Source organism: Bombina bombina, chromosome 3, assembly GCF_027579735.1.
Source record: "Bombina bombina isolate aBomBom1 chromosome 3, aBomBom1.pri, whole genome shotgun sequence".
NCBI classification, from domain to species: Eukaryota; Metazoa; Chordata; class Amphibia; order Anura; family Bombinatoridae; genus Bombina; species Bombina bombina.
Genome location: NC_069501.1, coordinates 956,445,038 through 956,461,310, shown reverse-complemented (window position 1 = coordinate 956,461,310; position 16,273 = coordinate 956,445,038). Strand labels below are relative to the sequence as shown.

The window sequence follows — 16,273 nt, the reverse complement described above, 5'->3', positions numbered from 1 at the left end:
ATAAATTATGTTTTCTTTCATGTAATTAGCAAGAGTCCATGAGCTAGTGACGTATGGGATAATGACTACCCAAGATGTGGATCTTCCACGCAAGAGTCACTAGAGAGGGAGGGATAAAATAAAGACAGCCAATTCCGCTGAAAAAAATCCACACCCAAAAATAAAGTTTAAATCTTATAAAGAAAAAAACTGAAAATATAAGCAGAAGATTCAAACTGAAACAGCTGCCTGAAGTACTTTTCTACCAAAAACAGCTTCAGAAGAAGAAAACACATCAAAATGGTAGAATTTAGTAAAAGTATGCAAAGAAGACCAAGTTGCTGCTTTGCAAATCTGATCAACCGAAGCTTCATTCCTAAACGCCCAGGAAGTAGAAACTGACCTAGTAGAATGAGCTGTAATCCTTTGAGGCGGAGTTTTACCCGACTCGACATAAGCATGATGAATTAAAGATTTCAACCAAGATGCCAAAGAAATGGCAGAGGCCTTCTGACCTTTCCTAGAACCGGAAAAGATAACAAATAGACTAGAAGTCTTTCGGAAATTCTTAGTAGCTTCAACATAATATTTCAAAGCTCTAACTACATCCAAAGAATGCAATGATTTCTCCTTAGAATTCTTAGGATTAGGACATAATGAAGGAACCACAATTTCTCTACTAATGTTGTTAGAATTCACAACTTTAGGTAAAAATTTAAAAGAAGTTGGCAACACCGCCTTATCCTGGTGAAAAATCAGAAAAGGAGACTCACAAGAAAGAGCAGATAATTCAGAAACTCTTCTGGCAGAAGAGATGGCCAAAAGGAACAAAACTTTCCAAGAAAGTAATTTAATGTCCAATGAATGCATAGGTTCAAACGGAGGAGCTTGAAGAGCCCCCAGAACCAAATTCAAACTCAAAGGAGGAGAAATTGACTTAATGACAGGTTTTATACGAACCAAAGCTTGTACAAAACAATGAATGTCAGGAAGATTAGCAATCTTTCTGTGAAAAAGAACAGAAAGAGCAGAGATTTGTCCTTTCAAGGAACTTGCAGACAAACCTTTATCCAAACCATCCTGAAGAAACTGTAAAATTCTCGGAATTCTAAAAGAATGCCAGGAAAAATGATGAGAAAGACACCAAGAAATATAAGTCTTCCAGACTCTATAATAAATCTCCCTAGATACGGATTTACAAGCCTGTAACATAGTATTAATCACAGAGTCAGAGAAACCTCTTTGACTAAGAATCAAGCATTCAATCTCCACACCTTTAAATTTAAGGATTTGAGATCCTGATGGAAAAAAGGACCTTGCGACAGAAGGTCTGGTCTTAACGGAAGAGTCCACGGCTGGCAAGAGGCCATCCGGACAAGATCCGCATACCAAAACCTGTGAGGCCATGCTGGAGCTACCAGCAAAACAAACGAGCATTCCTTCAGAATCTTGGAGATTACTCTTGGAAGAAGAACTAGAGGCGGAAAGATATAGGCAGGATGATACTTCCAAGGAAGTGACAATGCATCCACTGCTTCCGCTTGAGGATCCCTGGATCTGGACAGATAACTGGGAAGTTTCTTGTTTAGATGAGAGGCCATCAGATCTATTTCTGGAAGTCCCCACCTTTGAACAATCTGAAGAAATACCTCTGGGTGAAGAGACCATTCGCCCGGATGTAACGTTTGGCGACTGAGATAATCCGCTTCCCAATTGTCTATACCTGGGATATGAACCGCAGAAACTAGACAGGAGCTGGATTCCGCCCATACCAGAATTCGAGATACTTCTTTCATAACCAGAGGACTGCGAGTCCCTCCTTGATGATTGATGTATGCCACAGTTGTGACATTGTCTGTCTGAAAACAAATGAACGATTCTCTCTTTAGAAGAGGCCATGACTGAAGAGCTCTGAAAATTGCACGGAGTTCCAAAATATTGATCGGTAATCTCACCTCCTGAGATTCCCAAACCCCTTGTGCTGTCAGAGACCCCCACACAGCTCCCCAACCTGTAAGACTTGCATCTGTTGAAATTACAGTCCAGGTCGGAAGAACAAAAGAAGCCCCCTGAACTAAACGATGGTGATCTGTCCACCACGTCAGAGAGTGTCGTACAATCGGTTTTAAAGATATTAATTGAGATATCTTTGTGTAATCCCTGCACCACTGGTTCAGCATACAGAGCTGAAGAGGTCGCATGTGAAAACGAGCAAAGGGGATCGCGTCCGATGCAGCAGTCATAATACCTAGAATTTCCATGCATAAGGCTACCGAAGGGAATGATTGTGACTGAAGGTTTCGACAAGCTGATATCAATTTTAGACGTCTCTTGTCTGTCAAAGACAGAGTCATGGATACTGAATCTATCTGGAAACCTAAAAAGGTTACCTGTGTCTGAGGAATCAATGAACTTTTTGGTAAATTGATCCTCCAACCATGATCTTGAAGAAACAACACAAGTCGATTCGTATGAGATTCTGCTAAATGTGAAGACTGAGCAAGTACCAAGATATTGTCCAAATAAGGAAATACCACAATACCCTGTTCTCTGATTACAGACAAAAGGGCACCGAGAACCTTTGTAAAAATTCTTGGAGCTGTTGCTAGGCCAAACGGTAGAGCCACAAACTGGTAATGCTTGTCTAGGAAAGAGAATCTCAGAAACTGATAGTGATCTGGATGAATCGGAATATGCAGATATGCATCCTGTAAATCTATTGTAGACATATAATGCCCTTGCTGAACAAAAGGCAGGATAGTCCTTACAGTTACCATTTTGAATGTTGGTATCCTTACATAACGATTCAATATTTTTAGATCCAGAACTGGTCTGAAGGAATTCTCCTTCTTTGGTACAATGAAGAGATTTGAATAAAACCCCAGCCCCTGTTCCAGAACTGGAACTGGCATAATTACTCCAGTCAACTCTAGATCTGAAACACATTTCAGAAATGCTTGAGCCTTCGCTGGGTTTACTGGGACACGGGAAAGAAAAAATCTCTTTGCAGGAGGCCTTATCTTGAAGCCAATTCTGTACCCTTCTGAAACAATGTTCTGAATCCAAAGATTGTGAATGGAATTGATCCAAATTTCTTTGAAAAAACGTAATCTGCCCCCTACCAGCTGAGCTGGAATGAGGGCCGCACCGTCATGTGGACTTAGGAGCTGACTTTGGTTTTCTAAAAGGCTTGGATTTATTCCAGACTGGAGATGGTTTCCAAACTGATACCGCTCCTGAGGATGAAGGATCAGGCTTTTGTTCCTTGTTGTGACGAAAGGAACGAAAACGATTATTAGACCTAAATTTACCTTTAGATTTTTTATCCTGTGGTAAAAAAGTTCCTTTCCCTCCAGTAACAGTTGAGATAATAGAATCCAACTGAGAACCAAATAATTTATTACCCTGGAAAGAAAGGGAAAGCAAAGTTGACTTAGAAGACATATCAGCATTCCAAGTTTTAAGCCATAAAGCTCTTCTAGCTAAAATAGCTAGAGACATATACCTGACATCAACTCTAATGATATCAAAGATGGCATCACAAATAAAATTATTAGCATGTTGAAGAAGATTAATAATGCTATGAGAATTATGATCTGTTACTTGTTGCGCTAAAGCTTCTAACCAAAAAGTTGAAGCTGCAGCAACATCCGCTAAAGATATAGCAGGTCTAAGAAGATTACCTGAACACAAGTAAGCTTTTCTTAGAAAGGATTCAATTTTCCTATCTAAAGGATCCTTAAAGGAAGTACCATCTGCCGTAGGAATAGTAGTACGCTTAGCAAGAGTAGAGACAGCCCCATCAACCTTAGGGATTTTGTCCCAAAACTCTAATCTGTCAGATGGCACAGGATATAATTGCTTAAAACGTTTAGAAGGAGTAAATGAATTACCCAAATTATTCCATTCCCTGGAAATTACTTCAGAAATAGCATCAGGGACAGGAAAAACTTCTGGAATAACTACAGGAGATTTAAAAACCTTATCTAAACGTTTAGATTTAGTATCAAGAGGACTAGAATCCTCTATTTCTAATGCAATTAGGACTTCTTTAAGTAAAGAACGAATAAATTCCATTTTAAATAAATAAGAAGATTTATCAGCATCAACCTCTGAGACAGAATCCTCTGAACCAGAAGAACCATTATCAGAATGATGATGTTCATTTAAAAATTCATCTGAAAAATGAGAAGTTTTAAAAGACTTTTTACGTTTACTAGAAGGAGGAATAACAGACATAGCCTTCTTAATGGATTTAGAAACAAAATCTCTTATGTTATCAGGAACACTCTGAGCATTAGATGTTGACGGAACAGCAACAGGTAATGTAACAGTACTAAAGGAAATATCTGCATTAACAAGTTTGTCATGACAATCAGTACAAACAACAGCTGGAGGAACAGATACCATAAGTTTACAGCAGATACACTTAGCTTTGGTAGATCCAGCACCAGGCAGCGATTTTCCAGAAGTATCTTCTGACTCAGTGTTAACGTGGGACATCTTGCAATATGTAATAGAAAAAACAACATATAAAGCAAAATTGATCAAATTCCTTAAATGACAGTTTCAGGAATGGGAAAAAATGCCAGTGAACAAGCTTCTAGCAACCAGAAGCAATAAAATAATAAGACTTAAATAATGTGGAGACAATAGTGACGCCCATATTTTTTTAGCGCCAAAAAAGACGCCCACATTATTTGGCGCCTAAATGCTTTTGGCGCCAAAAATGACGCCACATCCAGAACGCAGACACTTTTGGCGCAAAAAAACGTCAAAAAATGACGCAACTTCCGGCGACACGTATGACGCCGGAAACAGAAAAAAAAATTTTGCGCCAAAAAAGTCCGCGCCAAGAATGACGCAATAAAATGAAGCATTTTCAGCCCCCGCGAGCCTAACAGCCCACAGGGGAAAAAAGTCAAATTTTAAAGTAAAAAAATTGAATTATTCATATGCATTATCCCAAATATGAAACTGACTGTCTGAAATAAGGAACGTTAAACATCCTGAGTCAAGGCAAATAAATGTTTGAATACATATATTTAGAACTTTATAAAAAAGTGCCCAACCATAGCTTAGAGTGTCACAGAAAATAAGACTTACTTACCCCAGGACACTCATCTACAAGTTGTAGAAAGCCAAACCAGTACTGAAACGAAAATCAGTAGAGGTAATGGTATATATATAAGAGTATATCGTCGATCTGAAAAGGGAGGTAAGAGATGAATCTCTACGACCGATAACAGAGAACCTATGAAATAGACCCCGTAGAAGGAGATCATTGAATTCAAATAGGCAATACTCTCCTCACATCCCTCTGACATTCACTGCACGCTGAGAGGAAAACCGGGCTCCAACCTGCTGCGGAGCGCATATCAACGTAGAATCTAGCACAAACTTACTTCACCACCTCCATAGGAGGCAAAGTTTGTAAAACTGATTTGTGGGTGTGGTGAGGGGTGTATTTATAGGCATTTTGAGGTTTGGGAAACTTTGCCCCTCCTGGTAGGAATGTATATCCCATACGTCACTAGCTCATGGACTCTTGCTAATTACATGAAAGAAATAGTCGATTCTTGAATGAGAGTCATGTACTGTTGAGTAGTATGTGTATTCTCTCGTGCCTTTGTTTAAGGTTCTCCACCCATCGATAAAATTGTGATCGAGTAAAAAAAAAAAAAAAACGCCCAGTATTTTATGTTTAGGCTCTCTTTTCTGTTGTGTATGGACTATACGTTTGGATCTATCTATCTATTTGGTTATCTAATGTGAGATTAAAGTCTCCTCCCAAGATTATTTTATATTTGTTCCACATGGTTTGCTAACTTTAGTAAGGAAGTGAGATTGATGTTCATTTGGGGCATAAATATTGCCTATTATGATAGGGGTGTTGTGTATATGTCCCCTTAATATCAGATACCTTCCCTTCTTGTCGGTTATAATTTCTTCCTCTTTAAAATTTAGGGAGCTATGTAATAAAATTGACACTCCTCTGTTTCTTATCTGTAGTTGTATGATATTGCTGTGCATATGCTTTATCCCAATATTTGGGTGTGCTTGCCTTTGTAAAGTGCGTTTCCTGTAATAGCACTATGTGCGCTTGTAGGTTTTTGTATTCCTGAAGTGCCTTTTTTCGTTTAACATTAGAGTGTAATCCTCTAACGTTATGTGTGATTATCCTGATTGGAGTCATGTTTGGATAGGTGGTTTACATGCGCTATGCATATATCTGTGTATTCGCCTAATATTTATATACAAGCAGAACACTGCAGACATCTGAATTGGAAATGGAGTTTTTAGTTTCATGTGGTAGGCTAAGAGTAGATAAGTGTCTAGGATAGTGGAACACTGAACTATAAGTTTCCTAACCTTCCTCCTAGAATCTAGGAGTGGTGGCACCTGTGATGAAGTGAGCATTGTAGTGTATAATAAGTTGTCAACTATTAACAACATTGTAACTAAAACAAACATTTCAAGTCAAATGAATAAAACATCTAAACAGCGACAGTATTCATTTTACAATAGTGCAGGAAAAAAACAGTATACATCTTAATTCTTATAATATGATAAGATCTACATGCTATGATTAGGGGAGCAAGGGGGGGGGGGGGGGGAGTTGGATGGGAAATCTGGGGGGAATAGGGAAGTGTTAGGTGAGCAAGGACATGGGTGTTATTTTGGGGTCGAATGGGGAAAGGGTTATGAGTAGCGTCTCAGTGGTCTAAACAGTATACAACAAAAGTGCAGTTTCTGAGAATACTATTCAGGCCTAGTATTAAATCGATCTGTCTAACTAACAGACATACATTTTTATTATTGAAATTGGTATTAAAAGTATAATCTTTTAGCAACCATAATACCTTTGTGAATCAGTAGTCTGCTTTAATCAAGCAGGTAAGCAGTAAGAAGTAACAGGTCTGAAGGATTTGTTTGAAAGTTCAGGTATCTTCTTCCTCAGTCTCTGAACTTTGTTCAGTCCGGTTTGAGTTCTTTGGAGGTTTGGGTCCTCTTCGGGGTTTTTTTTTTTTGCTTCCCTGCTGGTGTCCATTCCCTTTGAAAGGATTTTCTCTGAGGTTTGGGTTGTTGGTCTTTGCCTTGCATATCTGTTAAAAGATGTATCTTTCGAAGAATGTCTTGTCCAACTGTCGTACAGGAGTAGGTGTTTTGATAACTAAATGATAGTCGAAACGGAAAGTTCCATCTATATCTTATTTGCATGTTATTTAGTATGGATAAGATAGGCTTGAGCTCTTGCCTTCTGCGTAATGTGATTGGAGCTAAATCTGTGAAGATTTGTAGGGAATGTCCTTCAAATGTTAGTGTTTGTGCAGTTCTGGCTGCCGTGAGTATTTGATCCTTGATATGGAAGTAGTGCATTTTTAAGATAATGTCTCTTGCCATGGAGGGCTGTGGTGGTCTGGAGAGAGCCCTATGCACTCTGTCCATGAGCAGCATGGCGTCATCTATTTCTGGTAAAAGTTGGCAGAATATCTTTGTGACTGTGTCTGGAAGATTAGTACAAGTTTCCGGAAGGTTTCGGATCCGAAGATTTGATCTTCTCAATCTATTTTCAAGATCTTCTATTTGGTCTTCCAGTCTTTTGATATGTGATGACTGTTCTTGAATGGCATTGTGAATATGTGGTATTTCAAATACTACCTTGTCAAGCTTCTCCTCCAATTCCGCTGTGCGACCCCCAATTTCTAATATGTCTTGTCTAAGTTCAGATATTGCAGTTTTCAGCTCTTCCTGAAATACTTTTATTTGGCTTAGTAATTCTTTATTAGTGGACATCGATGGAGTTGGTTCCGCCATATCCATATGTGATGAAGGTGAATTGCTTCCTGTTTGTATTAAAGAGTTTTCTAATGTTCTTTGTTTTAATTGTGATCGTGACAAACAATCTTTAACCGTTTGCTATTTGTTTTTCATATTGCAATATGATTTCTGTGACTGGCTGCTATGTGTAGGTAATACAAGGCTGCTAGCTTCTTTATGACGCCCTCTAGGATGCTATGTTAACTATTATTTAGCATGTAGAGATTATAGAATCATTAAGACATTAGTCTATGCTGCATGTGGCTCTGTCACTGCTCAGATGTTCCTTCTGGCTAATCCATATTATTCATGGGCAGTGTGGATTGCTATTTTTTATTGTAGTATGATGCCCAAAGATGATATCTCAGTTCTGTATTTCTATATATTCCTTGCTGTATTGAACCCTTTCTGTTTAGATTAAAAAAGATATTTAGGATCAAGTGTCCTCTGTAAGCATTCCCAACCTTTGTCCTTTCGGTGCCTATCTGGCTTTCCCAATCAGGGTTGGGGGTTTTGGCATTTCTACAAAGGACCCAGTTGTGGGGTGTAGAGGGAGCACTAAACTTTACAAAGTACTGTTAAAATGGCGACTTTCCCGCCTCTCTCTCCCTGCAGGGTCAGTCTATTTCCACTTGTAATATAAAGATAACCCTCTTTATTTTGTATATGTTATTATCTGGATTATGCTCCTATATTTTCCCAGAGCTAGTGAGATGATTTTATGCTATTTGTCTCCTACCTCCAGATCCGATGTAGGCCGCAGCCGGGGACTTTCCTGAGTGAGCCCTGGTAGTCTGAACCAGATAGTTTCGTTTTTGCTGTAGGGATTAAATTTTGTTCTCAGATCAACTGATTCCTTGTCCTGCCAGAATAATCTGCTGATTTCTTCAGTTCACACTAGTTGATATGAGGTTTTAATGTGGTTTTTGTCAGTTTTTGCAGAGGAGCTCTGTCAATGTGCAGCTTTCCTTTGACGGTTAGCTCCGCCCCCTTAGATGCCTTATTTTTCAAATAAAGATAGCAAGAAAACAAAGAAAATTTGATAATAGGAGTAAATTAGAAAGTTGCTTAAAATTGCATGCTCTATCTGAATCACAAAAGAAAAAATTTGGTTTCAGTGTCCCTTTAAGGTGAACACAACAATGTGTGGACAACTTAAGACAAAAAAAAGGGAAATATTGTAGGAATTTAAAAGCAAGTTAGATTATTAACAAACCAACACACAAAATATAAAACTAGTTTTTCTTCTTTAGAAGACCTACAGAAAATGTGTATAAATGGTGTCTCCCATTAGCCCAGAGAGGATCAGGTGTTTCTTGGTGATGTCATACACAGGCAATTCCACTCCAACCACAATAGCTGCCCTCTGTGCAGTGAGGGACACTCCCTGTAGAAGAACCACAAAATGATCCAGATGTAAAATTGATGTTCCAATTTATTTACAGCTAATTTATTGATAACACGGCTGCATATACTATATCATTGTTCCATTATTACCTTCCTGGGGTTTACTGCATGAGGTTTATCTATGCAATGATGCAAGTAAAATGCTTCACAAATTGCCAACATAAGCTAAATATGAAATATTGTGTTTAACACAATCCTTTAGAAAAGTTTATCTAATAATTTTTCTACAGAATTCAACATTAACGTCCATGGAGATTTTTGCAGAAAAATCACTAAATAAACTTTTCTAAAAGAGTTGTAATTCTATAGTTTACACATTTTTTTATGAATATATTTGACAGATGTTAGTATTACAGTTTTTCTCAAATATATGAACATTATGCATGCAAAAGTAATCACACACGAAAGCAACGCAATAGTTAAATATAAATAAGTTACGTGCCTTCCACAGCCCCCTGGTGCCTTCCTGCTGGTAAATATTGATGAAGTTCCCAATCATCCCTCCCTGAATGACATCGCCCTGAGCTTGCATTCTTATCTTTAGGATTTAAGGAGGAAAAGTAGCAAAAATGTTAACATGCAAATGAAAGCCTTTAAAATGCACACAACCATAGGAGAAAATAAATATATATATATATATAAAAATATTGAGGTGAAAAGAAAACAAAATACATAAACCATATATTTCATAACCTGTCATATTTTTAACTTTATACCTCTCTCCCCTACTAAGTTCAAGATAATGACTTTTTAAAATGTATATTTAAATTATTATTTTTTACCAAAATGACCAAAAATAGTAACACAATCCAAGACCTTTAGTTAAAAGCTAAAACTAATTTGTGCCACAATTATAATGAATTAATATTTAATCAGGACAAAGGTGCCATGTAACCACTTCTGCAAGAAGGATCATGAATAGGACGTTATTTATGAAGTACAGAAAGCTATGTTCCTGCTGCCTTAGCTTCCTGCCAACTCAATGCACACTGCTATTTTGAGGGACTAAGCACCAGCAAGAAACATGCTCTGTATGCACACATACGGTTTTGTACACAATGTTCTGGTCTGAACCATGTGCTCTAACATAATTGGTACTTAGACAGATAAAACTTTGCACCATTTGAAAAACACCAGCAGTTCTCACAGCAGATAAGGCACTAGTGTATTTGCTTCCAATGTGTTAATTTAAAAAAATGGGCTCATTTAAAATTAAATGGAGGACAAATCTCTACTTCAGTTTGTGTGGCAGAAAAATGTACCAAGGTATTCTAATAAATGTATAACTGTAAATGTTATACATGTATTTGAAAAATATGCAATATGCCTGGCCTATAAAAACTGTAATTTGCAACTTTGAGAAAATACACAAAGAAAACACACACACACCATAATTCCTGAAATCACAAAAAGGGCCATATTTGGAATCAGATTAATTTCATATAATTTGGCCAGTAAGAACTTTAAAATAATTTGCTAAGGAAATTAACTTAGTTGAAATGTACCAAAGAAGTCAAAGTAAATCAAGATGTATGCTGCCTATATAGACAGAGCAAAAAAAGTTGGTTATAACACTGAGATTTTAACTTGATTTAGTGAAAATTCTTAAATAGACTTAAAGGGAAATTAAACACTAAATACATTTTATAAGTAATAATACTGAGGTACCCCCCCTCTAGACATGGGTGCCGCCATGTTGAAATCTAGCTTTCACTACATTCAAGTGCTAAGGCATTTGCACATGTGCAGCAACTCTCCTTCAGATTCTTGCAGTGTAACCTAAGTTCTAAAATGGCAACACTCTTAGAGGTAGGTGCATAAAAAACATAATTTATGCTTACCTGATAAATTCCTTTCTTCTGTAGTGTGATCAGTCCACGGGTCATCATTACTTCTGGGATATTACTCCTCCCCAACAGGAAGTGCAAGAGGATTCACCCAGCAGAGCTGCATATAGCTCCTCCCCTCTACGTCACTCCCAGTCATTCGACCAAGGACCAACGAGAAAGGAAAGGCCAAGGGTGAAGTGGTGACTGGAGTATAAATTAAAAAATATTTACCTGCCTTAAAAACAGGGCGGGCCGTGGACTGATCACACTACAGAAGAAAGGAATTTATCAGGTAAGCATAAATTATGTTTTCTTCTGTTAAGTGTGATCAGTCCACGGGTCATCATTACTTCTGGGATACCAATACCAAAGCAAAAGTACACGGATGACGGGAGGGATAGGCAGGCTCTTTATACAGAAGGAACCACTGCCTGAAGAACCTTTCTCCCAAAAATAGCCTCCGATGAAGCAAAAGTGTCAAATTTGGAAAATTTGGAAAAAGTATGAAGCGAAGACCAAGTTGCAGCCTTGCAAATCTGTTCAACAGAGGCCTCATTCTTGAAGGCCCAAGTGGAAGCCACAGCTCTAGTAGAATGAGCTGTAATTCTTTCAGGAGGCTGCTGTCCAGCAGTCTCATAAGCTAAACGAATTATGCTACGAAGCCAAAAAGAAAGATAGGTAGCGGAAGCTTTTTGACCTCTCCTCTGCCCAGAGTAAATGACAAACAGAGAAGACGTTTGTCGAAATTCCTTAGTTGCCTGTAAGTAAAATTTTAGAGCACGGACTACATCCAGGTTGTGCAGTAGACGTTCCTTCTTTGAAGAAGGATTTGGGCATAAAGAAGGAACAACAATCTCTTGATTGATATTCCTGTTAGTAACTACCTTAGGTAAGAACCCAGGTTTAGTACGCAGGACTACCTTATCCGAATGAAAAATCAAATAAGGAGAATCACAATGTAAGGCTGATAATTCAGAGACTCTTCGAGCCGAGGAAATAGCCATTAAAAATAGAACTTTCCAAGATAACAACTTTATATCAATGGAATGAAGGGGTTCAAACGGAACGCCCTGTAAAACATTAAGAACAAGGTTTAAACTCCATGGTGGAGCAACAGTTTTAAACACAGACTTAATCCTGGCCAAAGCCTGACAAAAAGCCTGGACGTCAGGAACTTCTGACAGACGTTTGTGTAACAGAATGGACAGAGCTGAGATCTGTCCCTTTAATGAACTAGCAGATAAACCCTTTTCTAAACCTTCTTGTAGAAAAGACAATATCCTAGGAATCCTAACCTTACTCCAAGAGTAACCTTTGGATTCACACCAATATAGGTATTTACGCCATATCTTATGGTAAATCTTTCTGGTAACAGGTTTCCTAGCCTGTATTAAGGTATCAATAACTGACTCAGAAAACCCACGTCTTGATAAAATCAAGCGTTCAATTTCCAAGCAGTCAGCTTCAGAGAAGTTAGATTTTGATGTTTGAAGGGACCCTGTATCAGAAGGTCCTGTTTCAGAGGTAGAGACCAAGGTGGACAGGATGACATGTCCACCAGGTCTGCATACCAAGTCCTGCGTGGCCACGCAGGTGCTATTAGAATCACTGATGCTCTCTCTTGTTTGATTCTGGCAATCAATCGAGGAAGTAATGGGAAGGGTGGAAACACGTAAGCCATCCTGAAGTCCCAAGGTGCTGTCAGAGCATCTATCAGGACTGCTCCTGGATCCCTGGATCTGGACCCGTAACGAGGAAGCTTGGCGTTCTGTCGAGACGCCATGAGATCTATCTCTGGTTTGCCCCAACGTCGAAGTATTTGGGCAAAGACCTCCGGATGAAGTTCCCACTCCCCCGGATGAAAAGTCTGACGACTTAAGAAATCCGCCTCCCAGTTCTCCACTCCCGGGATGTGGATTGCTGACAGGTGGCAAGAGTGAGACTCTGCCCAGCGAATTATCTTTGATACTTCCATCATAGCTAGGGAGCTTCTTGTCCCTCCCTGATGGTTGATGTAAGCTACAGTCATGATGTTGTCCGACTGAAACCTGATGAACCCCCGAGTTGTCAACTGGGGCCAAGCCAGGAGGGCATTGAGAACTGCTCTCAATTCCAGAATGTTTATTGGCAGGAGACTCTCCTCCTGACTCCATTGTCCCTGAGCCTTCAGAGAATTCCAGACGGCACCCCAACCTAGAAGGCTGGCGTCTGTTGTTACAATTGTCCAGTCTGGTCTGCTGAATGGCATCCCCCTGGACAGATGTGGCCGAGAAAGCCACCATAGAAGAGAATTTCTGGTCTCTTGATCCAGATTCAGAGAAGGGGATAAGTCTGAGTAATCCCCATTCCACTGACTTAGCATGTACAGTTGCAGTGGTCTGAGGTGTAAGCATGCAAAGGGTACTATGTCCATTGCCGCTACCATTAAGCCGATTACCTCCATGCATTGAGCCACTGACGGGTGTTGAATGGAATGAAGGGTGCGGCAAGCACTTTGAAGTCTTGTTAGCCTGTCCTCTGTCAGGTAAATCTTCATTTCTACAGAATCTATAAGAGTCCCCAGGAAGGGAACTCTTGTGAGTGGAACGAGTGAACTTTTCTTTTCGTTCACCTTCCATCCATGTGACCTTAGAAATGCCAGCACTAACTCTGTATGAGACTTGGCAGTTTGAAAGCTTGAAGCTTGTATCAGAATGTCGTCTAGGTATGGAGCTACCGAGATTCCCCGCGGTCTTAGTACCGCCAGAAGAGCACCCAGAACCTTTGTGAAGATTCTTGGAGCTGTAGCCAATCCGAATGGAAGAGCCACAAACTGGTAATGCCTGTCTAGGAAGGCAAACCTTAGGTACCGATAATGATCTTTGTGAATCGGTATGTGAAGGTAAGCATCTTTTAAATCTACAGTGGTCATGTACTGACCCTCTTGGATCATAGGTAAAATTGTCCGAATAGTCTCCATCTTGAACGATGGAACTCTTAGGAATTTGTTTAGGATCTTTAAGTCCAGGATTGGTCTGAAAGTTCCCTCTTTTTTGGGAACCACAAACAGATTTGAGTAAAACCCCTGTCCCTGTTCCGATCGTGGAACTGGATGGATTACTCCCATTAACAAGAGCTCTTGTACGCAGCGTAGAAACGCCTCTTTCTTTGTCTGGATTGTTGACAATCTTGACAGATGAAATCTCTCTCTTGGAGGAGAGTATTTGAAGTCCAGAAGGTATCCCTGAGATATTATCTCTAGCGCCCAGGGATCCTGAACATCTCTTGCCCAAGCCTGGGCGAAGAGAGAAAGTCTGCCCCCCACTAGATCCGATCCCGGATCGGGGGCCCTCAATTCATGCTGTTTTAGGGGCAGCAGCAGGTTTCCTAGTCTGCTTGCCCTTGTTCCAGGACTGGTTAGGTTTCCAGCCTTGTCTGTAGCGAGCAACAGCTCCTTCCTGTTTTGGTGCAGAGGAAGTTGATGCTGCTCCTGCTTTGAAATTACGAAAGGAACGAAAATTAGACTGTCTAGTCTTGGCTTTGGCTTTGTCCTGAGGCAGGGCATGGCCTTTACCTCCTGTAATGTCAGCGATAATCTCTTTCAACCTGGGCCCGAATAAGGTCTGCCCTTTGAATGGTATATTAAGCAATTTAGACTTAGAAGTAACATCAGCTGACCAGGATTTTAGCCACAGCGCCCTGCGTGCCTGAATGGCGAATCCTGAATTCTTCGCCGTAAGTTTAGTAAGATGTACTACGGCCTCCGAAATGAATGAATTAGCTAGTTTAAGGACTCTAAGCCTGTCCGTAATGTCGTCCAGAGTAGCTGAACCAATGTTCTCTTCCAGAGACTCAATCCAGAATGCCGCTGCAGCCGTGATCGGCGCAATGCATGCAAGGGGTTGCAATATAAAACCTTGTTGAACAAACATTTTCTTAAGGTAACCCTCTAATTTTTTATCCATTGGATCTGAAAAAGCACAGCTATCCTCCACCGGGATAGTGGTACGCTTAGCTAAGGTAGAAACTGCTCCCTCCACCTTAGGGACCGTTTGCCATAAGTCCCTTGTGGTGGCGTCTATTGGAAACATTTTTCTAAATATCGGAGGGGGTGAGAACGGCACACCGGGTCTATCCCACTCCTTAGTAACAATTTCAGTAAGTCTCTTAGGTATAGGAAAAACCTCAGTACTCGTCGGTACCGCAAAATATTTATCCAACCTACACATTTTCTCTGGTATTGCAACTGTGTTACAATCATTCAGAGCCGCTAACACCTCCCCTAGTAATACACGGAGGTTTTCCAGTTTAAATTTAAAATTTGAAATATCTGAATCCAGTCTGTTTGGATCAGAACCGTCACCCACAGAATGAAGCTCTCCGTCCTCATGTTCTGCCACCTGTGACGCAGTGTCTGACATGGCCCTAATATTATCAGCGCACTCTGTTCTCACCCCAGAGTGATCACGCTTACCTCTTAGCTCTGGTAATTTAGCCAAAACCTCAGTCATAACAGTAGCCATATCCTGTAATGTGATTTGTAATGGCCGCCCAGATGTACTCGGCGCTACAATATCACGCACCTCCCTCTGAGCGGGAGATGTAGGTACTGACACGTGAGGCGAGTTAGTCGGCATAACTCTCCCCTCGTTGTTTGGTGAAATTTGTTCAATTTGTACAGATTGACTTTTATTTAAAGTAGCATCAATACAGTTAGTACATAAATTTCTATTGGGCTCCACTTTGGCATTGCAACAAATGACACAGGTATCATCCTCTGAATCAGACATGTTTAACACACTAGCAAATAAACTTGTAACTTGGAAATACAATTCAATTAGAATAATATTAAAACGTACTGTGCCTTTAAGAAGCACAGAAGATCTATGACAGTTGAAAATTAATAAATTGAAACAGTTATAGCCTCAATCCTTGTAAATAACACAACTTTAGCAAAGGTTTAATCCCATTAGCAAAGATAACAAATTCTGAAAGCAGTGAAACAAATTACAGAATAAACGTTTTTTATCTCAGTCAAACTATAATTCTCACAGCTCTGCTGAGAGAAATTACCTCCCTCAAAATAAGTTTTGAAGACCCCTGAGCTCTGTAGAGATGAACCGGATCATGCAGGGAATACAATGAGTTGCTGACTGAAATATTTGATGTGTAGAAAAAGCGCCAAAAAACGGCCCCTCCCCCTCACACACAGCAGTGAGGGAGAACAGAAACTGTCAGAAAACAGATTAAGCAACTGC

At 39.8% G+C, this 16,273-nt stretch overlaps 1 protein-coding gene across 2 annotated transcripts in view; it reads right to left on the bottom strand.

The window, feature by feature from the left end:
* Positions 1 to 16,273, bottom strand: part of SLC25A30 (solute carrier family 25 member 30) — a 265,044-nt gene that overhangs the window by 86,723 nt on the left and 162,048 nt on the right. The window contains exons 6-7 of one of the 2 annotated variants that reach the window (XM_053707997.1): positions 9,646 to 9,745; positions 9,063 to 9,183 (exon numbers count right to left, since the gene is read on the bottom strand). In XM_053707997.1, the coding sequence (XP_053563972.1) occupies positions 9,063 to 9,183; positions 9,646 to 9,745 (221 nt within the window). Of the gene's footprint in view, positions 1 to 9,062; positions 9,188 to 9,645; positions 9,746 to 16,273 lie in introns of both variants that reach the window. The other variant, XM_053707998.1, reaches the window with a different exon arrangement.